This window comes from Botryllus schlosseri, chromosome 16, assembly GCF_051294905.1.
Source record: "Botryllus schlosseri isolate E-star chromosome 16, Bs_hap1, whole genome shotgun sequence".
Lineage (NCBI taxonomy): Eukaryota > Metazoa > Chordata > Ascidiacea > Stolidobranchia > Styelidae > Botryllus > Botryllus schlosseri.
The window spans coordinates 5421681-5446846 of NC_137251.1; the positions used below are offsets into that span (position 1 = coordinate 5421681).

The 25166-nt window shown below is 40.8% G+C and overlaps 1 protein-coding gene across 1 annotated transcript; it reads right to left on the minus strand.

Annotated features, from left to right (window-relative positions):
* Positions 1-5392: 5392 nt before the first annotated feature.
* On the minus strand, positions 5393-24162 carry LOC145458953 (neuronal calcium sensor 1-like). The gene is made up of 5 exons (XM_080337466.1): positions 23960-24162; positions 18162-18404; positions 15324-15412; positions 9771-9848; positions 5393-5912 (listed from the first exon to the last, which is right to left on the minus strand). The coding sequence occupies exons 1-5, from the start codon at positions 24021-24023 to the stop codon at positions 5814-5816; spliced, it is 573 nt and encodes a 190-aa protein (XP_080193592.1). The 5' UTR covers positions 24024-24162; the 3' UTR covers positions 5393-5813.
* Between the last annotated feature and the right edge of the window lie 1004 nt (positions 24163-25166).

Genomic DNA, 25166 nt, shown 5'->3' on the forward strand with positions numbered 1-25166 from the left:
TGATTAGATGTGTCACTGTGTGGGGCAGGGCCGGCCAACCCGTGGCCCGCGAGAAGGTTTTGAGTGGCCCGCGAAGGAATTTCCGAAATTTCTAATATCACCAAAATGGATTGCACAGATTGTAAACTTGCAAGGTCAAACAAAAATTTCATTAGTGTCTGGCACTCGAGATGTGATGACTAAAATATCAGTTCCGGCGCTTTGGCAGATCCATCAGCCAGTCACATATTGGTAGATATTCGTACGCTACAATAAAGCAGAATAATTTGCGATGGGTTTATCAAATCTACAAATTTTGGACAAGCTTCGCGCAACATGTTGTCACTTGATTTCTTGTTTTTGATATTGTTGCCCCTTTGTGAAAATGAAAGAACGCCTAATGTATCAGATTGAGTCTAACTTTATTCGCGATTACGAGGCAAAGCGTCGTTCAACATATGCGACCTTGCGTTTGCGCTCGCAGTAAGACCGTCGACTATGAAACCTAGGCATAAAATAATTGACGCATTTCCTATATCCAAGTGTTGGAGGTTTTTCTAGGCTACTCCTCGCCAGCTCATCCGCGTAAGCGGTGTCTTACAAAAAGCCTAGAAGTGGGCCGTGATGTAAGTCGGCAGTTACGGAATATAAATAAAGAATATCGATCTGGTGTAAATGACCATAGTAGTCGACAAACACCATGAATACCTCAAAACCAACCAACCAATAGACGCATGCTGGTCGCAGCTTTCGATATCGATATGTCCAGGCGCCGCGTAGCCCTCTAGCCCAGTCCTCGCAAATTTAGCCCAGCGAATTACAGCAGGCCCGCAATATAGTCAAGTGACAATATTATTGACCTATGAACTTAAAAAAAATTCGCGCTTCGCGCGGCTGGTGGCCCGCGCAATAGTTCGTCAATCAAATGTGGCCCTTTGGCTGAAAAGGTTGGCCAGCCCTGGTGTGGGGCGTCCATACGCACGGACTGTCCTTACTCTCATTCTTCACATAGCGACTAACTGACTGTCCTAAACTCCTAATTGCACATCAGACGTACCGTAAAATGTGCTTATTTTACACTCAGCATCTACCTTGAGCTTAGGGATTAGCGAATATTCAACGCAATTAATCAATCAGCTGATACTGCACAGCAGAGATGAGCGGATTTGAAATTTCCATGTCCTAATCCAATCCAAATCTTCAAATCCTAATCCTGATCCAGAAATTTTGTATATTTTAATCCTAATACTAATCCGATTCAAACTTGGAATTGCACTTGGATATATATAATTCTGTAAAAAGAAACGCTAAATGAGTTCCAAAGTACATGAAGTAACTTTGGTAGGACGTAAAACATGGTCGCCGTTCGCCACAGGTGGCCACAGGACACCAACATCCCCGAAAATCGGTTAATCCAATCCTAATCCTAATCCATTAAAGAAAAAATTTCAAATCGCAATCCAATGCAAATCCGGCAAAATTTCACAAATCCGGTTTTCCCAAATCCTAATTCTAATCCATGCTCATGTCTGCAACTGCAGCGGTACAGCACACACAGGGACCTGTCAAGCGCCAACATCGCATTGCGCTACCCGCAAATAAATATCAACTTCATCATCGACATTTTTGGAAATACACCTGATCCGGATTTTGATCAAATCAAATCCGGAAAAGAATCCGGTGGTTGTTTTTTCGAAATATGGATAATCATTGACATCGCATTGTACAGTTCGGAATTCGGATCATTAGCAATTTTATCAGTTCAATACAGCACAAAAATACGATTCAATGGAAAGATAGGAAGATGTCGAAATGACCGGAGTAGTCTTAGGAATCAGACATCCACCTTGGCCTAGGCGATGTAAAGAGGAGGCATGCACATTGCACACTGAATGAAAAGTAAAAGAAGATAGTATAGAAAAAAGCAAGAGACAAAAATGGGGCGGCATGTCATGGAAGGCGAGATCGATAGGTCAGGTCGTGATCCGGTAATCTTGAAGAGGGAGTAGTATTTTAGCCTGTATTTCGACTTGAATGTGGACATGCTCGTCGACTGTCGGCGGTATACTGTTCCACACATCAGGTCCGGCATATTTGACAGAGCGATGATCTTGTCGGTCGATCATATGATATTTGGACGACGTGGAGGCGCGTGTGTTGTAGCAGAGGTGGTCAAAGTAGTCAAGAAAGCTACTCAAGTAGAAGTAAAGTAGCGACGAAAAAATCTACTCAAGTACGAGTAGAAGTACTTCTTCCATAAGCAACATACAACTACTTGAAGTAGAAGAAGAATTGACTGATTCGTTCACATAGATTGTAAAAAGGTGCAAATTGAGCTATGCGAAAGGTGACGAGCTTGATTCATATTGATGCATACCAGCAGGTATCCAATTTTCGATAGCATAAGCATTCGTCCACATCATGGGATGAAAATGATAGTATTGATATGGAAATGCGATACTTATCCTCTGGTTTCTCGAACAGCACGTTTTAGAAAACAGCATGGTATGGCGCCATCCCCCATAGTTTCGTCGAAGAACAATACGGAGAAGTTGTATAGGATACGGTGTAAAGACTTTGCGCGATTATTTAACGTTAATAAAAATATGGGGGACCGTAAAAAATGCCATATTGTGTAGCTTTATTTCCGGAAATTAAAGGCATTACTACACTTGCTTTTATACTTCAACATGTATTTTATCCAGACAAAAGAGATGATATTAATCATAACTCAAAGAATATGATACTGGGAATTTAAAATATAACATAAATACTACTTCTAAAAGCAGAACACGTTTTCATGCCTTCAGTCCAGACTGTTTCGAAGGTGGTAGCCTATGCTAAAACAGCACTAAAACTATCAAAAAAGTCAGAGTCCACTTTTCCAGGTTAGGACGCGCCATGGACATGCTAGATTACGATATGACAAGGAAATGATAGATTTCGAAACATCAGTTTCAAACGATATGATGAGCCGTATATACTTGTGATGAATTATTTCATATGGGCGAAGGGCGACAATGGGGTGTGAACGCAGGGACATCCAGATATCCCTGTGTGAACAGAACCACGCCAACCCGCTACCTAAATTATATTCATCGATACTTTCGTGAAATCATACTGGTAACGCTCGTATCCACTGCGCGCGAAGCGCGACGAAAATTCTGGGCTTTACGCAACTTCTATGAAAATTAAATGTTGATGCTCCGTGAAAACAGCCCCGAAATACCTCAGGTTATCTTCCTGATTGGAAGATTGAACTACTTCTACTTGACAATCTGAAAATAGCGAAAGTAAGTAAGTAGGTCACAAAATATTACGAAGTAGAAGTAAAAGTAGCGAAAATCAGATCTACTTGAGTAAGTACCAGAAGTAGAGGAAAACTACTTGAGAACTTCGAAAAAGTAGAACTACTTCGTTACTGACCACCTCTTGTTGTAGCCTACTTGTGCGCTTCTGATTCTGAGGTAAAGAAAGTCATTGAAATATTTAGGGGAGAAATAATATTTGTCGCAAAAATAATTTGGCAAATTTCAAATATATGATACCTTTTTAATTATTACGCCACTGTGTGCCACCAATTTTAGTGTTCTGGGCGCAATTTCTTGCTGATAAGCGCTGAAATCGATGGGTTATCTTGCATTACTTTACATTCAATGCTCATACCTCTTATTTACATGCTCTGTAGGCCAAGGTAGTTGTCTAATTTAAAATACCACTCCAAGTCGTTTCGACCTTTTTCAATGTTTTTATTCTATTGTCATCTAGTGGTGTTTTGATCGAAATTCTAAATAAACGAACTAACGAATGAGGCGTGTGAATATGTCATAACTTAAGGTTACCATATGGCTGAAAATGGGTATAAATGACGCTAAACAGCAAATACGGACGTTCGAGAGGGTAATTCGGGAGTCGATCGAAAGTGACGACCTTTTTGTGGAATGGTAAAATTTCTGTACCCCGAATGGCTTGATCACCACATTATATGAGCACATGCGACGTAACCAGGAGCACGAAAGCCTTATGCCCTTCCCAATATTCGACTTCGACATGCACTCATATCGCCCAGCCACCGTTAATAAATGTTCACTACCTAGTCCCAATTTTAAGTCCGCCCCCAAGTTCGTTTTGACTACGCCTATGTTTGTATAAGTGGGTGCAACTGATAGAGCAGACCGACTCGATGCACCAAACCAAACGCTAGATGGCGATGATAATTAAGAAGGTAGCTAGGCCACTTAGGCCAGCAGGTGTAAGTTGTTGCATATTTCACGACGAAAAATGAATGGAAACACTGCAGATTCGTCGAATAATTGGTAAATGTAGTTTACGACCAGTCGACCACGCTCGATTCGGAGACCAAGTGGGCATATTCCTCTTCGCGCCAAAATAGCGATCTGTAGATCTGCCCTTCTTTATCGTTGATACAAATACCTTGCACGATGAATTAACCATGATTCTACTCTCGTTATTTTGTTTGCTCATAAGTGTGCGCATTGAATTTTGCCGTCACTTTTATGGACGCCTCACTCGCTTTTTGACCCAACACCAATCAAACACAAACATTATAGACATGTTTTTGGAATATATTACGAATGTGTAATCGTAAACTGAAATTTACTTCATCAAGCGATTGCATTTATAGGAACACATGAACGTATGGAACTGCTCGAGTTGAGGCCCAAAGTGGACGTTGACATCAATAACACAAAAATCGTACACTTCCACACAAGGTAAAGGCCCCGCGAAGGGCATAAACTACAACATGTAGAACGGATAAACGTAACATTACACAATTCTAGGGAGTATTATGTATATATTGTATTCGCAAAGGTGATATTGCTGTTGAATGATTTCTCAGTCGTAAACATAGGGTTCAAATCAATGAAAAGAGTGACTGATGAAAGCCAAGGTACATTTCCTGCACAGTTCGATCCATCGATCTGAAGAACCGTAGACTCAACACTTACCGTATTATTTACGAAATGCAAGTGCAAAAACTAATATCCGAAAACTGGAATGTTGAATTTTAAATGCGAAAAGCACACTTATACGTAAACACAGGTTGAACCACCAGTTTATTTTTAACATATGGACCTATACACGAATTGACCAGATCATCGCCGTGTATATCAGCACTGGGAAGTATACTCAAATAAGGTAACGGGGTATCTATATATCATTTTGTTGGAGAATATACACAGCGCGGGTTAACCCTTCGCAGTGGCCAGATTCATTTCATTTTTATGGGCGTCACGGTTCTATTGTGACATAGTCAAAACTGATGATTACAGTGTTCGAGTCGATTTTTATTTTAGCGGGGGGAGGGGCGCATGTAAGCTGGCGACAACCTTGTATGAGAAGTTCCACATTGTCGATTTTTATTTTCCTAATTCAGTTTTAATTTTAGCGGGGGGGGGGAGGGGGCATGTCAGCTGGTGACAACCCTGTATGAGAAGTTCGACATTCCAAAGTCCCTTTATAAATTTGAAATTTCTACCCGAAATCAATCAATATAGTTTTTTCAATTTCCAAAATGTCGCATACAGGCATACATATACCGGAATACCGGTAAACTTATTACCAACGCCTTATTAATCTGATGAGGGAACTGATGGCTCACCATATATGTTCACAGTAGAAATCACATTGCAAGCAAAACCGACACTGTCGCTATAGAGGCACCCATCACAGTAGTCAACATAAATATAATATGTATACGAGGATGATGAAATGTATAACAAAATCTCTGACAGTTGCTGGCGAAAGCACAAGTCCCGGTACAAACGAACTCAGAGCTCTTCGATTCTAGTTAGACATTCCGTCAACACGAATTACACCAGCCCATCATACACCGACAGTGCCTTCACGATTGTGACGTCATTTTTCGCGCCTTCCACAAACTCCTCCTTCGTAAGCTTACCATCATTATTCTGAAAAGTGGAATATATATCGATCTCAAACTATAGGTTAGTTAACTATAAACAGTAGACACACTGATCAAAGAGATGTTGGTATGAGAGCGGACTCTGGGCATTCGAATTGCTGTCTTGCTGTCACCAGCCACCATGAAATATTGATGTTACATCCTCGTTGAAAATATGTTTGTCCCCGCTTAATTGTCCGGCTATATAAGTGTGAAGACGGCAAACCTTTCAATATTCCCAATATTCAGACATCTTTTCTCGCGGCAATACCGGTAGCATTAGCGATGCAATGAATATCAGACGACCACGACCAGTGGTTCTCAAACTTTTTTAGACACGCCCCCCTTTATGATAGTGAAAATATTTGCGCTCCCCCCTCCCAACGGATAGTTTGATGACATGGAAGGTTATGACTGCTGATGAGAGAATTCTCAAATATGAAATTCGAACTATACACAGAGCAATAACTATGAATTGGAGGTAAATCGCGCAAGTCGTAAAAAAATTCAGTTGACCGCAGCTTCGCACCCCTCCGGATGCCTTCACGCCCTCCCCCCAAGGGGCATGTCATGAACACCGCGCGTAACCACGGGGCGTGAGAACCCCTTGACCCCAAATGCTTTGGCTCGGTCATTGTCACGCCATATATGTTCACTAGGGTTTTTCAAGAATAACTTTTTTCCGGATCCCGAGGTTTCGCGGATTAAATCGTTAGGTTGCATAAAAAAACCGCTGTACACCAAATTTGACTCAATTCCAACCAGTATACGCCGACGCGGCCCAAATTTTACTCTCCACCAAATGATATTGTTGAGCTTTTTAATTTTTATTGTAAATTCGAAAATTTCAATTGGCTCTGCGTTGTCGCATACTGGTTGGAATTGACCCAGACTTGGTGTGCAGCCTTTTGTTACGCAGCCTGACAATTTGATCAGTGAATCCCCGGGATCCGAAAAAAGTAATTTTTAACAACCCTAGTGCTCACTGCAAGTCTTGATGGATAGGCTACTTGAAATTAATTTTGCGCACCTCTGATTACGTAATTAACCCTCCCAAATTTTCATCGTGGCTAGATCTTATGGCCAGCATCAGTTTATTATTAATGTCATCAGATCAAAACACTGCACGATTCCCGGCCGATGTAACATCGCTCGTGTGTTTGCGTTCTTATTATAGAGTTTGAAAATATAAGAAATAATGTGGCCTGCCCATACAATTTTATGTGTTTCATGCGATCCGCAGTACTCAAAAGGTTTCTAGCTCCTGATATGTATGATACAAAGTTGAAAATAGCAAATCATATTATAGATTACGAACCTACGGATAGATACGCAAGTACCGTTGTTACGCTTCGGCAAGCAGCTACACTTGTTGCTGAGCAATCTAAAAGCGGCATAATTGGTGGCGTTATAGCTTGCGACCCGAGGGCTTGAATGTTATGAAACTGGTCTTAATCGAGAGCTACTGCCGCACTGATTCCGAAAATACAAATTAAAATCTTGTCGGGGATATGAAACCACCTCAAAACAGCCCTCAAAATCTGAAAATCGGCATTGTTTCAACAATGGCACCGCCGCAACACGATGAACGTAACAATGCCAATTTCGTCAAGCGATTGTTCAGAACAATGCCGATTTTCAGACTTTGAGGGATGTTTTGACGTATTTCCATTTCCCTGACAAGATATAAATTTGTATTCTCAGAATCAGTGCGACAGTAGCTCTCGATTAAGACCAGTTTCATTAAATTTCACCCCTCGGGTCGCAAGTTATAACACCACCAATTATGCTGCTTTTAGATTGCTCAGCAATAAGTGTAACTGCTTGCCGGAGCGTAACGACGGGACTTGCGTATCTATCCGTAGGTTAGTAATCTATAATCATATTTAGATATTACGAATCTGGGATAATATCAAAATCAATGGATATTAGCATTTCAGATACGGCACGGCTCACGTTAATGCAGTGCGCTTAGGCTGCTAGCCCTCCGGTATAATCCAATTACTTTCCACACCAATATTCATTTGATCCAGACCCAATAACGAGCAAGGCAAATGGAAGGTACCGCTTCCTGAAGACGGATTTCTAAGACACGGAGCAGAATAAAATGCAGACAATATCTATTTTGTCCCACTCAAGGCGGCCCGTAAGCGTGTGCTCAGTCATTACGCCATTAAATATTGATTCCATCATAACTCAACAGAGTACCGCGTCAATAATTGATGAGGCATTTTTCGGCGGGGAACGGGTCGCATTGTGGGAGGTACAGACATAGCTTTCAATTAGCTTAGCGCTGCATTTGCGACCCGTCTCGACGGGCCAGATTATTGGCAGTTATCCTCTTCGATCGGGGGATATCGCGCTGTTATTTGATGCGATAAATGTGACTCACATTGGAAGTGGGAGTGGGGGAAGAAGAAGATAATAATAGACACGTGAGGCAACAATTTTAATTTGTAGTTAGCGTATGGCATTCGGTCACAATTTCAAAATCACGTCAGAATTTTTATGACGTTACAGTATGCGTAAATCGGGAACTTAGGACGCTGCCAATAGACTCCATTGAAGCTCTATCGACAGTAGTGATACTATGTTAAAAGATGCAATTGATTTTGCATCATAAATCCATGGTCGTTAAAATAACAATAGCCTTTGGTATATACCTACTCAAGGATTATAAAGGGTTTTCCATTAAAATAATCAATATCGGATTAACTTCGGTCTAGGATTTTGGTCGGATTTTAACATCCGACAAAGAATACACTTATTTTTACAGGTGACATTAACAGATATCGAAATTGCAGATTTTTATAGCAAATGTTGATCGGTCGTGGGTTGACCGTGCCGGTAGACTAACAACCGGTTTCCATGGCTAATTTGCGCTAGGTTTACCCTTTTTTAGTCAACTTTTGCGTAAATTGTATAGAAAGCCAGTTTTCACGTGTCTTTTCCACCAATATTACCATTTTTAGTTGTCTCTAAATCGTCACACATCACTCACGATAATAAAAGAGGGCATTTTGGCGTCCTCGGAGAACATTTCGGTTTTCTTGAAAAAAGAGGACAGATCATTTTATAGAGGACATATGGTTTTCCTATAGAGTACGGGTTGTTGACAGCACAAGCATACCTCCCACGTTGACAAATCAAGATTGAAAACCTGCCATTTAAGATACACAAGCCGGAAGATCGATATAAAGACCCCTTCATTCCCAGTATATTCGAATGCTATCATAGCTGGTAAAGAGGCTCACAAAAGCGCATTACCAAGCTATAACTCGCCGTTGAAGGTTCTTTCTCCATTCTCGGCAAGCTACTTTGTAAGAACAGACACTTTCTAACCGAGAATGTAGGAAAGTATCATTCGTTGTACTATACAATGACTCATAATTATTTGTACCATAATGCGAAATGTAACTACTGGAATTATTCATAGGTCTCGATTCCGTTGATATAAGGTTTTTTCATGTAAAAATTTATTATTTTCAAGTCAAAACGTTTTTTTCAGGCCAACACCTAATTTACATACATGAGGGCAAAATTCTGTCAAAATTAAGATTTTTAACGCCACAAAACGTCAAGATTTTCATTTTCAGTGCAAAATCTTCCGTTTTTAAGTAAAAAAAATCGCCCTAGTCAAAACGAAATCGACAATTTGTTTAGGATAAAGCACATTTATATGATGGAATGACAATTGTAATCGAAATCAGCAAATGGTACCTGGTACGTATCGCTATTATAGGGAATCAACTGATTGAGCGATGTCAATGTGACGAGGCATGGATCATAGTATCGAGCTCTTCCCTTATAGCAGGCACACCTAACACGGCATGAAATCAGCTGTATAATGACGCAATGTAGTTACCTTATCCATAAATTGAAAGATTTTATTCACTCGCTTCTCTGGGGTGTTTTCGTCCTCTGGGAGATCAACAGTATTGCCCTGTAAAATACATCGAACCAATTGTAGGACAGAGGTCAGTCGGAACAAGCCAATAAGTAATGGTAGCATATTTAAAGCAGGCGGTTTAATATGGGCAATGATCTCAATATCGATATGAGGTCACGCTAACATGATGACGTAACAACGTGTAAAATTTCAAATATTTGGGACTGTGTAGCAGGGATGTCGAGTCGGCGTTTTTTTTAAGTGTTCGGTCGAAGGAGTCGGAGTCACAGAAGTAATGTAACAACCTTCATTCCTTTTGGAGTCGGAATCGGATTTGACGAAACACATACAGGCTGGAGTCGGAATTGGAGTCCGTTAAATAATGCTATGGCTCTGACTAGGACTCTCACACAAACTATACTTTAAATTCGAACCAAATGTTCTCAAATGTTGATAAATCAACCGTTTTGATTGATTTATCAAGTTTTTCGCCTATATGCGGACTAGGGGAACAAATTTAATTTATTTCTGTTAGCACCATTTTCTTTTAATTTCTGCGAACCATACTTGTATAATTCCAGTGCGATGTCTAAAGTGACTTGTAATAAGCGAGTAACGTAAGCCTAAAGCAGTGGTTCGTAATTTATCTGAGATGCGCTCCCCTGCCTACGGTAAAAAGAAATTAAAATTAAAAAGAAGGTGTTCATCAGGTGTTTGCATTAAAGACATATTGTCTTATGATATGGAAGGCTTAACTGTCTAAAGAAGCCAACCAACCGGGAACGCAGAGCGTTAATTTCACATGGTTACAATTACGAGAGCCATTCACCAATCCAGTACTTTTGAATTGTCTTAATGTGAATTGTTTCTATAACAGTGACATTATGCAAAATGCGTCGAGCATACACCAGGAGTCGCTATCGGCTACATACATTACATTGTAAACAACGTAGGTTGAAATGGTTGTTACTTATCTTCACAATGCATATTATGCATTGGGCAAGAGACCCGTGACCTGTTCCGAGTGGGATAATGGTGCTAATTCTATCGGTTTCTCCAGACAATCATCCAATTCGATGCTATGAATTATTCATGAGCTGTAATAATCGGAATATCTCAGGGCAAAATGGAGATTATACACCGGTAAAGTGTCATTAATCACGAGAATCGCAAGTCAACATTGCACTGTAAATAATTGGGTGCATAATAGGTTTATCTACAAGATCTTCGCTAAGGTATGGGGTCCACTTGGGTATGCAATTCGATCTTTACACCCACATCAGTTTTTGAAAACAACAAAATAAATTTACTCTCCAGAGGCCAAATCCTGGGTGTGTTATGACCCTATGAGTCTTGTTTACACCCAATCTTTTCGCACGTCCTTGCGGTGGCTAAAAAAAACAGGACCCGCTACACCCCTGAGATACATATCCAAATGCATTCATGTAATTGGATCATTTGCACTAACTGGAACGGGTGTGCAACTGTGCATGTACATAGGGCTGTTCAAAAATAACCTTTTTCCCGGATTCCAGCCATTCACTGATTAAATTGTCAGGTTACCCTAAAGAACGCTGCACACCAAATTTGGTTCGATTCTAACAAGTATAGGACTCCGCAGATCCAATTAAAATTTTTAATTTAATATGGAAAATTGAAAAAAAAATTTTCCAAATTTTTCTGCCAACCCCATGAAATTGTTGAGCTGTCTTCAAAGACGTTGAAAAACAAATTTGAGTCAATTCCGACCAGTAGAAGCGGAGTTATGTGAGTTTTTCGTTGATAAATCGCGGATTATCCACCGATCAAGGATAATCCGAGAATTCTCATCGAAAAGCTCACATAACTCCGCTTCTACTGGTCGGAATTGACTCAAATTTGTTTTTCAACGTCTTTGAAGACAGCTCAACAATTTCATGGGGTTGGCAGAAAAATTTGGAAAATTTTTTTTTTCAATTTTCCATAATAAATTAAAAATTTTAATTGGATCTGCGGGGTCCTATACTTGTTAGAATCGAATCAAATTTGGTGTGCAGCGTTTTTTAGGGTAACCTGACAATTTAATCAGTGAATGGCTTGAATCCGGGAAAAAAAGTTATTTCTGAACAGCCCTAAGTACATGTGTCCAAGCATAATTTTGTACCATTTGCACTTTACGACAAGGTGGAACTTGGTATACAATTTTCACGTGGAGTAGTGTTTCACAAACTTTTATACACGGCGCTCCCTGGACCGCAAACCAGATATCGAACGACCCCCAACTCCCTCCTACTCCCGACAAGAAGTTGTTTGGTCCATTGCACAGTCATTACATTTTCGCGTAGATTTGTGGCAACTTATTGGCAACTCGATATACGTTACACGCTATATCGGAGTGGTACGAATTCTAGGACAGACACAATCAGTGAAAACAATCGTCCAAGGCCATTTCTCTTCCAAAATCATGGCACTTCGTTTTGGTGCGGTATGCGTTTGAACTTTCGTCGTCCTGGTGGTATACATGCGTTTGAATGCATGCTCATAACTTGCGCTCAATAAGTGTCACTGAATAATTATACTACTACTTGTTTGTTTGATTGATTGTTAGGTTAGTTAGAAAACTCAATGCCACGTAACAATGGACATCCGTGGACGACAAGGGCGGGCAGCCATCTTTACCAGTGGACCAAATGAAAAGCAGAACATACGTGACAGTTTCCGATAGTTCATAGGGCCTATGTTTATTCTCACAGCCCTCTTCCTTTCTCTGCGGCTACTTTGGGGCTCACTCACTTCGAGTGTAATTGGAAACGAGGTCCTAATAGCTGGTGTGTACAGCTGCGATCTCGTGGCATCTAACTTTATTGCCCAGGCATTGGCATCCAGATGATATCATGTTGCAGATGCAACTTCCCGAATGCGAGTATATTGTGCGTGGAGCAGCGATGGGAGTTAGGTCGGACTTTTTGGGTTCTACTTTGGAAAATATAGCTCGGGCTTTACTTGGGGTTGCATTCAAAACAAACGGTGTTTTGAACAAATGCATCGTGTTTTTTCTTTTCAAACGTTGTGTAATTATACCATAATGGTGTAAATATGTCCGTAAAACCATGCAGTATGTTCCTACGGACGATCAGCATCCAAAATAGTCGGCGTATACGATGTGGGGCGACCGGAAACCTCGAAATCGTCGTCGGTACAACTATAGAAATTAAACATGGAACTGCAACGACCGATTTTGCAGCTTCGTTCCGCTTCGTCGAGGCTGGAGTGGAGACTGGTTTTGCGTAAGCGACTGTAGGATTTCTGGTAATTCAAAAGCTATCTTCCCGAGCACAGAAATTATTGAATGTGGTCTTGATCGAAAGCCACTGTTGCACCGATTCCGAAAATATAAATTAAAATAATGATCAGGCACTGATCCACCTATAATCCGTCCTCCAAGTCGAAATATCGGCATTGTTCGAACAATCGGAGAGTCGCAACGGGTCATTGTTATGGTCATTGTGTTGCGGTTACCCGATTGTTCTGAACAATGCCGATATTTCAGACTTGGAGGACAGATTCTAGGTGGATCAGTGCCTGATCATTATTTAAATTTATATTTTCGGAATTGGTGCAACAGTAGCTTTCGATCAAGACCAGATTCAATCATTTCTGCGCTCGGGAAGATAGCTTTTGGATTGCCAGAAATCCTACAGTCGCTTACGCAAAACAATTCTCCTCTCCAGCCTCTGCGAAGCGGAACGAAGCTGCAAAATCGGTCGTTGCCGTTCCATGTTTAATTTCTATAGTACAACAGTTTTAGCACATAAATATGGATCATTGGTACGGAATGGGTGTTCTGATGATGATGACCGCCGACCGTAAAAATGCTGCATAACGATGTATATAGTCCTGGTTAAATATGCTTTTGTCTGTTTATGACAGTGGTCGGAAGCCCTATCCATCGAAGGAGCCATATTCGTGACGTAACGCTAAAACACACAATAAAAACATGTTTTTAAACAAGGGCCTTTGTTTTAAACATGTTTGTTTTAAATTGATTTCTGTTTTAATGCAACCCTTTACTGATTACTCAACTAATCCACGATTTACAACTTGTACTATAGTATCCGGACTCAATCCGGGGTGTCATATCAGCCCCCAGGATCTGAGCTAAAACCTACATGTTTCGGGCCCAATGTACACCGGCCGATTCCACATTTGGGTCATAAGCTGGTCACTAACGATCGAAGTTTAGGCCTACTCAGGTGAAATACTCATCACCAATGTTATACACTTTTCCGATTTTGTCAGGTGTAAGCAGATTTGGATAAGATTATTCTTATATCATATTCCGAGTGATTACAGCGTTTTCGTCTATATATAGCGCATGACTGCAGTTGGAACATGTTTACAGAATGTTTGTCACAGCTCGAAAAAAAAATCGACAAATATATACAAAGCCATAGCGAATCGCCGCTGTTTCCAAGATAAGACACGTAAACTCATACATATTGCATAGCCACCCGATTTCACCTTGGTATAGTTATCCAGAGAAACAAAATACACCCCTCTTTGACCTATACACGTGAATTTTCAAAAGCATACATCTTGGGAATTAGATGTCTTAGAAAATAGCAACAGATGTTCCCTGCAAAGTGATATACGCGATGATGTAACGTACAATAAACTTTCAGCACAAACCTTGGCCATATGCCAACCTCTCGGAAATTTTTTTGAAATATGTCATCTCCCAAACCCGGAAACTTGAAGCACGGTTTTGTAAACTGAAGTGGAGTATTAATATTTTATAGAGCATTATCGATATCTTTCTTTGAAAGTTACAAAAAGGTACGCCTACATATTTAATAGTTTTGCACAGTTGTTTACTAATCTGTGCCAAGAAGAAGTGCAAACCTTACGCAGCCTGGGATTACGGTTTAAGTGCTAATATCGCATCAATTTTTCGTTATATCACTAAAGGTCACATGGAACAGAGCGTATATTCGCAACAGTGCCACTTGTTGTGAAAATACCAAGGTCTAAAAGCTCCATACGGCGTGAAGACAGGCCTGACCATCAGGACTAATGAAAATGAATTTGTTCCAGAGGTGGAAGCCGGGTCGGCATTTCACGGTCCAGACCCACTTCGGAATATATTTCAGGTGGTTGGAATGCCCATCTCGACAAATCTACGATATACACTGGTACGGTAATTTATCATGCTCTAATCAGGTTACAATATCTAAACTAGGGTTTAAGTCGGATTTGGATCACCCCAATCTCCCCTTTTCCCAAAATTGCCAGGCCTTGCATATTATTGCGACGATACATTGTTATTGGTCGATATTTGCAAATGTAATTTTACTCCTATCCGTCGTATCACCGCAGTACCGTGCCCAGAGTAACATTTTAATACAATTATAGAAAGTCTGTAACAAAAACACCCATTATACCCGCATACCATCAACTCTAGTGAATTCGATTGTTCTATTCATTGCGAGTTATGACAACTGTCTTTAGCGCTATTACCAAGGATTTATTGCGACTGCTGATTATACTCACCACCATCATGAATATTGAGCTGACAATATCCAGCATTTCCTTTTTGGTGATGAATCCGTCGTCGTCAAGGTCGTAAAGGTGGAAGGCCCCTGAAATAAGTGGCCTTTGTTACAGCGCGATACGGAAATGTTGAAATGTACTGGGATTTGCTTGAATGCTTTAGTTATAACAAAACTAGGTACACGGTCATTTCGTGACAGAGGTGGATGTCCGGACGGGAATTTTCGGTTTCTACTAATCTAAGGTATACAATTTGTAAAAGTGATCGGAATCAACTCAGGCTGCAATAAATCTTTGGATTCGGTACCAGTGTACAAGACCCGACCCCCACATCTGTTTTCTGAAATTATTTCATTGATTAATTGGCGCATTACGTCACGATTTCGACCTCTCCGTTCGCCCGGAGATCAGCATGAATTTGTATGCGATAAATCCGTATTTGAAGATTGTGTCGTATGTAGGCTATTGGATTCGTATTCCAATGATTCATACGAGGAGCCAGACCGAAAGAGTCAGAAAGCGTCAAACGACACAGATCATTAGCGCTATTGATTCACCATTGATATGCATGGAGTTTATATCAGTATTGAGTAGACCGAGGTATAGTTACAAAAAATATAGCTGTTAGATTGATTGACTGACTGTACAGTGGCAGTATGCAGCCGGTTCTACGAACCGGAATCATTATCGCAAAACAGAGTGCCATTCCTCATTTAAGTTAACGCTTGACAGACGACTAAGGAGATCGTTACCGGTCCGCGAAACGTTTGTATACATTTTTTTCGAGCAACGTGAAAGATAATATATGATCAGTGATCAATATTTAGGCGAAACCCACTAATAGAAACCCTTTAAATTTAAACCCTGTAATAGAACCATGTGTGTTACTGGCAGTGGTATAGGTGGGGAAGAGTGTTTCATGTATCCATGGTAGCATGAAAGTTATTGAAAGTACAACGATGTTACCAACGTTGTGAATGAAAGTCGTGCCGGAATAACCCGACCTTGCCGAAAAATAGATCCAAAACTTTGCCGGCGTTTGCGTTATTCCTACTTTAGCGAGTTCGGATTTACCGCAATGGAATAAATTTTCAATGTTGAACATTTGTGGATTTGAATAAAATTTAAACTTTGAAACTGGTCCGCAGAACAAAAAAGGTTACCGACCCTTGCCCTGGAATCTAGATATATCCCCTCGTCGACTTCCTAGTAGGTTTTCGATCACGTTGACCGCAGCGCGTCGCAACTCGCCGCACGTATATGACATGTCGCTTCGCGACTGATGATAATACGTTTTTTTGTCGCGGGTGACGAATTTACGTGATTTTCAAGCTGATTACTAAAAGTTTTCAAAGCGATCCGACCCGGCAAGTGTGGTCATTTGAGATCATGAGTAACGACGAAAATATTTCAATAATATATGCTAGAAAGTAAATAGGCTGACAGGTACGGGCGAATTGACTAGAACGCACCGGCTGCGTTATTTTTTGTCAGCGTCCTATGCTGAGTTAACATCTATCTCAGCCATTTTGATCAGCTACCGTGAACAAAGCCTACGGGCTAGCCTATCCACGACAATTCCTGTGTGCTGTGGATGAGCAAGGGAATAGGCGTAGCCAGTATGAAATATATTCTAGGGAAGTGTCGAGTATAGGCGATATTATTCTAATAATGACAAGTATCTATTGACAGGTGGTGAAAAACAATTACGCCACAACCTCCAATTCGAATATTTGGATGGCACATATGGGACCTTTCCCCACCATCTATTATGCTTTATGACCCTGGACATGGACTATGGACTCTGCGTATAACTTCACATAACAACGTGGAGGGGTAGAGGTGGTCAAAGTAGTTAGCCTTGCTACTCAAGTAGAAGTAGTGAAACAAATTGTTGCTAATCTACAAGTAGAATTTCGAGTACATGTTATAACTACTTCAATTGGAAGTAGAAAGTCAAACCTGCTTCAAAACTATTTCAAGTGGAAGTACTTGTTGTTATGTTCGTGCATTTTACGTTGGTATCGTTTGTCTCGTATTTGTCTAGGATTAGTAATTACCGCCAATCATTATTTCCTCGCGTATCGTGCTTCGTATTTATACCCTGTGTTCTGTTGTCTACTGGTCTTTCGTTTAACTGCACTCTGGATCGTGTCGCCTGTTTCAAGTTATTCTGCTGTATAATATACTAACTGCATATTGCAACCTCTTCGTATGAGTTACTGTTCAAACGAGATCAAGAACATAACACTTGTCCCTAAGCCTGACAAGTACTGAAGTAAGTATAGTTTCAAAAAGTACATTTGTTCGCGTGTCGCTTGGTTTTTGCAGCTAATCGGTGTTAATCGGTGGTATAATATGCATATTCGTGACTACAACGCAGGGGCGGCCAACCCGTGGCCCGCGGGCCAAATGTGGCCCGCGAGACGGTTTTGAGCGTCCCTCGAGTTAATTCCCGAAATTAGTTACAATATAAAAATATAAATTAGCCAGGAAATTTATTGTGAAGTAGCAAGACTTCGAAATTTGAACCTAAAATACTTCATACTTTTCAAAATCCAAATTGTAAAAAGTGAGTTATAGTTATACCTGAAAAACCCTCTTTCAGTATAGAAGTGGAATTAGTCTGAAAACATCAACATAAAAATTCTGAAATTCCATCATTATTTCATATGACGTCCTGTCGTGGTATAGATTGAGTTTCATTGACCGTGGTACAAAAGGCCCTCAGGCGATAAGCAACCTAAGTACTCCGACAAATCAGAAGTAGGCTACTTCTTACTGACCAGCTTTGGTAACATACACCTCGCCAGACCCTTGGCATCAGTTGAGACTCACATTTCAGTTTCTCGTCCAGCGTTCCCCGCGAAGTGATGCTCAACGCCAAGATGAACTCCTCGAACTCGATCGTGCCGTCCTTGTTCTCGTCGAACGTGTGAAAAACGAACTTCGCGAATCTCTCCGAGTTCCCCTGCGGAAAGAACTGCTTGTAGATGCTCTTGAACGCCTCGCAGGTCAGCTTCCCGGAGGGGCAGTCGCGCAGGAAACCTTTGTACCACGTGTTGACTTCGTCCTCCGTGACTGAAAGGGAGGGAGGTAACGTTCAGCTATCACAGGAGCCCGATCGATATCGGATTTTTGAACCGATACCGATTAAAACCGATAACCAGCACTTTCAGAGATAACCCCAATGCCGATATTCAAAATATATGGCATCTATAGCATGCATTTCCAAAACTTCAGATAATATATTTAAACGGCTTTACAGCTATTGGTGCGCTTGTACCATGTACATTGTACATGCAGATATGAAATAATCTAGAAGGGCTACATCTGTACGCCTACGTAACTTATATGAAATATATCAATATTCCCAGTGTAACAGTTGCAGGTTTTAGTTCTATGACTCCCTATACTACAATGTTGTGACGACGAGAATGGCCGATATTTATTTACCACTATAATGGCCGAAACCGATATTTCCTCCAAAGTGCGACATCGAATCGATATTGTACTCGAACCGATAAATATCTAGTAGTAGTAGTAGTAGTAGTAGTAGTAGTAGTAGTTGTTGTTGTTGTAGATGTGGCGCTTATCGCCTGACGGCCTTTTGCACCAAGGTCAAAGACATTGTAAACGAAAAGAGGAAGTCGTATGAGATAATGACGGATAATAATCTAGTTATGATAGATTGCATGCTGCTGAGCGTTCGAACAGAAATGGGGGAGTCGAAGTCGGGATATTTCTGCTCACTTAGGAGCGGAGGTTCAAGTCGAAGTACAAACAATTTCTGCGGAAGAAATACTATAGTCAACCCTCTAGTTTAACGGACCACTACCTGACATATCGATCTCGCCTTCCGACACATCCCACCTTTTAATGTCACCTGTCGTTTTATATTATCTTATTTCACTTTTCATTCAGTGTGCATGCCTCCTTTTTTACGTCGCCTAGGACAAGGTGGGTGTCTGATTTCGAAGACTACTCCAAGTCGTTTCGACGCCTTCCTATCTTTCATTGTATCGCAGTCTTGTGATGTATTGAAATGATGAATTTTCTAGCAATAAATTGAACTAAATTAAGGTGATCAATTTAGTCATCTTTGGTACTCAAATAGTAGTAAATAAAAACGACTTAAATTTCAACGCAATTAAAAGTATTCCAGGCCTACTTTCTGACCACCTCTGTGTGTGTTCAAGGGTCGAGAGTAGGAGCATGAGTTGCTATTCAAATCTAACTGAGTAGCGAATAAAAATTAATTAAAAAGTATAGTGAGTTAGAGTCAGAGGCGGAATTTTGAATCCTACGAGAGTCGGGATTGGGAGTAGAATCGGCCATAAATTACTTAATCTCCCATCCCCGGCCGTTACAGACAGACAGACAGACAGACATTTATTGCTTCGTCAAACAAAAAAATGATTTTATTGAATTTGGTTGAAAAGCTATAGGCTTGATGAGTGCAACCAGCACGAATGTACTGTATACATGTGTGAAGATGATACATTTTGTAACATGAAGGCCAGAGGTGTAAGAAAAGGCGGCGTGGAGAAATTTCAAACGCAATGCCAATCGTGTAAAGACATTGCGCGCATCTCGTAAAACGTTGGCCGAGCATTGACATTCGGAAAAAATCGTAGAAATTTCGGCTATTTCTTGAGAAATATCACTATAATTCTGCGGTAGAATGTATGCTCGAAGTGAGGGGTCGGTAGATATATGTGGAATTATTCAGTGAATTTGTTGTAGTGTCATGAAGTTGGGTGAATTCTACGTAAATTTCTGTATACGTTCGGACCTATACAGAGTTGCGATAGGGACTTCGGAACTGTATTGAGCATTATGATTCTGTGGCCACCACAATACATTGCAATGCGCGAGACACAGATAATTTCAATTGTTTGCTATTTTCCGCCAGCGCGCGTGTCGGAAGTTTTATTAAATACATTTGGCGCGTGTCATTAGTAAGCGAAACGATTACATTATAGCCTAATTATCGTGACGTACTGGTTCAATTGGTAGGCAAGTTATTAGTAGCGCATGTAAAGTTTGAAAGATTGTCTCGGAGAATTACAGAGACGGGACTAAAGATAAAGTTCAAGGTTTTGCGAAGCCGCACATAAAAATTAATTGTTACGTCACTCAACTCCTCATCATACGAGTCATACCACTCAGAATATATGTCCGTATAAATATTCCAGTTGTATTTATCTGACGATGGGTTATTGGGATAGGAAGATCGCACACGCTCTACCGCCAAGTCCGACAGGAAATCCGCAATAGGATGAATTATTTATCAGAAATAGCAAATGTGCGAAATAATCAAGAAATTCCCGGGAGACAGACATTGTACGTATTAACTGCTGAAGATGGCATAGGATTATCTTTTGAAAGCCGTTATCACATTTGACAGCGATCATGGCGGATGATTACCTATTACAGGAGCCTATAACCCGAGACCAATCGCCCCTAATCTCTTTCACTTGAAAAAGCGCAAAATGTCGTCAACAGATCATGTGTATTTGTATATATAAGATATATGATATTTCATGAACAGGTTATCCAGTACCCACTCATATATCTGCGCTGGAAAATAGAAGCGCTTTATATTCCCAATATTCGTCAATACATGGTTATACATTCCCGACTCACATCCACATGCATCCAACAATTCTTACGGTGAGCAAATTTAACACGCATTACTCTAAGTCAGGGGTGGGCAAACTTTTGAGCTCGCGGGTCGCATTCAACATCTGAATCCATTCGCGGGCCGCACTATATAAATTTGAGATTATAAACCAATACGCAACATTGGTATTTGATTACATAGTGAGGACATGGAGATAATATAAATTTTAAACAAACCAAACATTGCTTTGAATCGTACACGCGTCAGAAACAGTGGCGAGATTTCATAGGCTGGTCGACCTCAATAACCAATTTGTCAAAACTATAGAGATGAAAGTCGGTTTCACCGATATTTCGAACAGGATTGAAATTTAAATCTGTGAGCGGCGATCTGTTCATAGATCTACTAATTCCATTTTTGGTTCAGTTCCAGGACACTCAATGCTGACAGTATCATAACCATGTTGTAAATGTTAGCTTCAAGCACGCTTCTACTCGATGTGTAGATAAAATATAAATACCCTAATTCTACGCATACAAAGAACGAATCTACCTAAGACACGAGCGAATATGTTGTACTAAGCAGATCACTGAATTAAACAAAACTGGAGTGGCCAATCTGAAATCACACTCGCGATCTGAAAGATGTCAATCTCGTTTAGGATTTCTGTGATGTTTAGCAGTTGAAACTTTTCAAACAGCGTGGGCCTTGAGATCGGACTGTCGCGCCAGAAACTAAACATAAAAAATAATATAGGAAGTGTTTACCTCAAAATAGTGGTTCTCAAACTTTTTAGGACATGCCCCCTTATGATGGTGAAAGATTTCGCGTCTCCCATATCGCCATATCACAAAACGCAACCAGGCTACTAGTAAACCTAACGGATAGTTTAATGGAATGGAAGGTTACGACTGTGGATGAGAGATTTTTAAATATGAAATTCAGACTAAATACAGAGGAATAATTATGAATTGGGTGGAAATCGCGCCGGGCGCAAAAAAAATTCAGTTGAGCTCATAGCTTCGCGCCCCTTTCAGATGCTTTCACGCCCCCCAGTTTGAGAGCCGCTGCCTTAGAATTATCATGGCCGCTTGACCAAACGACGATATAACATTAATAGTGATTTTAGAGTTCAAATCGGGCTCGAATTATGAAAATTAAAATTGAAAATGGGATCATGTTCATTTTGTGCAAACATTGTTTAAGTCACATCATGGAAAGACTCGTGGTTTAGCCATCCCGCGAGGTCTTTTCCTGCTCGATATAACATCAATCGTCTGCTTTGAACTTTCCATACGGAATTTGAAAATGAATAACTAATGTGGTCCATCTAAAGCAGTGGTTCCCAAACGGTGGGGAATTTAATGATTTCTGGGGGGGATATAGACGCATTTGTTCAAAATTATATACATGACAGTCTACATATTAACGGAGACACATGCGCAATTACCGTTACCAGTTAATTGCTCTGGAATGTATGTATCGAAAATTATATTGCGTGTTGTTCACAAAACCTCATTTTTAACTCTGGGTGGCCAATGATGGCGCCACAAACGCATCCAGCACGACTAGTTTGACGTGGAATAACGCTATCGCGAAATTTTGAGCGTTACTGGTATCGGTTCACAATACGTTATATGTTGCAGTTGAAGGCGAGTGGTGTGGTCGTGTGTCTTGTGTAGTCAAACCAACAGATAGCTCCTCTGTGATGACAAAAGTGCTGGGTAGTGGGGAGCAGGACCGTAGTGGGGCGTTCTCGAAGAGGCCCAAAATTTTTTCGTGAAGTAACATAAATTAAAGTAGTTTTTTTTGAAATTTATGCCACTTGATCAAAAAATTTTCGCTCTAGGTGCGCGATTTAATATTGCCGAATATCTGATAATTCGGTACCCTTCCCCCACGAGAATACGTAGAATTTATAGAAATGGAGACTTCGGCGTCGGCCATTACTGCACCACGACGCACTAAGGCCATGTCACATGCAACTCCGAGAAGTGTACTAGAACGATCAGCAGCGGGAAGACCTTGGCCGAGAAGGAATTGCCTTGTGGTTACCGAAAACTTCGATATATATACAATATACATATATGTTTAATTGTCCTTAGGCGGCTAAATGGCTGGCGCCGAATGTTCCTGTCCTGGCGATCCGAACCCCACCGGGCAAATGCCATCCCGCAGGGAGAAATTATTTGCCAGTAAAGCAATACCAATTTGAAATCGTGTGTGCCTTTTATTTTAGGCGATTTCCATATCTTTTGACACAGCAGATATAGGAAGTCACGAAATAGCATAATGTAATGAAGTCAATATACCAACGAGTCCGCCTGAAAATGATTAATAATTATTTAGGGGACCTACCTTTTCCAACACACCTCACTCAGCTCTACCGGTAAATCTGATTACGTGAGCAGAGAGGGGATAAAAAAATTGGTAACAAAATATATGCAATTCCAGATTATATTTACCGATTCAAACACGACCTATATAAATTTTTCGCGCTTCGCGCGTTTAGTCCACATAAGGTGACGCACTAAACAGTATACCCAATGTCGCTGATAAGTAGGGGGAAAAAGAGTACACGTTCGGTGGGGCTGAGGGGGTTCTGGGGGGCTTCGCCCCACAAAAGTTAGCTTTATCGCCCTGTGGGGGCCCATCATCAACGGTTTTTTGGGCGGGGCTGACGCAGTGCTGTTACGGTCCTGGTGGGGAATGATGGTTCGGAATAAATCTGAAGTGGGGTCTGGGAAATGAAGACAAAAAGGTTGGGAACCACTGATCTAAAGTTTTAGGCCATTCATGTGGCCCGTAGTACTGAAAATGCACCACTCCTGTTCTAAAGGCGTCGTAGTCGCCTTGCAATACAATTGAATGCGCAGACAGAAGCGACATAGTTAACCCAGCTAAAACACCGATTACACAGAGTGGATTACAGCCACGGCATGTCAGATTGCTTACAGGATTTCAATATTCATTTCTGTCTTCAAATAGGAAGCGAAAATAGTCTACATACATTTGGTTTCCTTCATCAGTCTCTCCATGATTTCTGGTTTCAGCTTGCTTTTCTTATTTCCCATATTCGTTCTGTCCGCTCACGATATCTAAAACGAATTCGCTGAGCTTATAACAACGGCGTCCTGAATGAACGTCAAAATAAACAACTACGGAGCAGGCTTTCGCTCTCGTAACTAAGGTACCAACGCTGACTGGAATGGCTCTCGTGCGGTATTTAAAGCACTGGAGATATGAGAGAACCCCGTTGATAAACAGAGCGAGAGTCATTGCTTTATTGTAACAATAGGTTGAATAGGGCTGCTACTACCATGCTAACATAAGCGCGTGGCCGATTTTTCATTCAAAATAAATAATGATGAAACAACGATTGGTGTGCGCTAGAGATAATATCGTATTACAATAAGACAGAATGAACTCGAAATTCTGCTATGACGAATTAAGCGCCCCGTAACGTGACACGAATACCTGCAATCCATACCCCACAAATAGTACGGATATTGCGACCGACCGTAACACCAAATAACTGCTCGGTTTTACATAATATTAATATCCGCAACCGCTGAGTTCAAACGAATTGATATCTAAATCGTCAAGATTTGGTTGGCTGGCATAAAATTTTCAAATCTGCTATATTCATAGAATTTGACAAGTAACAATGTTCAAACTGTATATTAACCTGTCCAACATTAAAAAAACATCAATTTGAACAATGGCGATAGTGTAGAGATGCGTGATTCAAAAATGTTTGTATCCAAGCAGAATGGTGCTTTTCATTCTCCTTCTACGAGCTAATGGTGCCCGTTGGTGACCAGAGACATGACAAAACGGCGATCGTAAATTAATTATACTATAGCACAGTGGTTCTCAACCGCAAGTGCGCCGCGAGTGATTTATTCGGAATTGTTGGGATTATGCGCTAAATAATTCTAGTCTATAGCAGACGACCAATAATTAGAAACGGGCTCGTTACAAGTTTGTAAAGTACATTTGACAAATCAAAATTGCTGTCATGCCCGCAACCAACATCCTCCGCGAATTCGCTTTACCCGACATATAGCCCGCTATGAAGGTTGAATTCAGTTTTGTACATTGCGTTGATTGAACGCAGAGAAGAGAAGACACATCGGCGCTTGTAAGACAATGCAATTTTCAAATCCTCATCGTTTTCCTAATCTCCACCGAGAAGTGAATTCCTTTAGAAGTGA

Coding starts and splice junctions, on each gene's coding strand:
- LOC145458953 (XM_080337466.1), bottom strand. CDS start 24,023: ATGGGAAATAAGAAAAGCAAGCTGAAACCAGAAATCATGGAGAGACTG. Junction 18,405..23,959: donor ACTGATGAAGGAAACCAAAT/GTATGTAGACTA, acceptor CCTCCCTTTCAG/TCACGGAGGACGAAGTCAAC. Junction 5,913..9,770: donor TCTTTCAATTTATGGATAAG/GTAACTACATTG, acceptor TCCACTTTTCAG/AATAATGATGGTAAGCTTAC.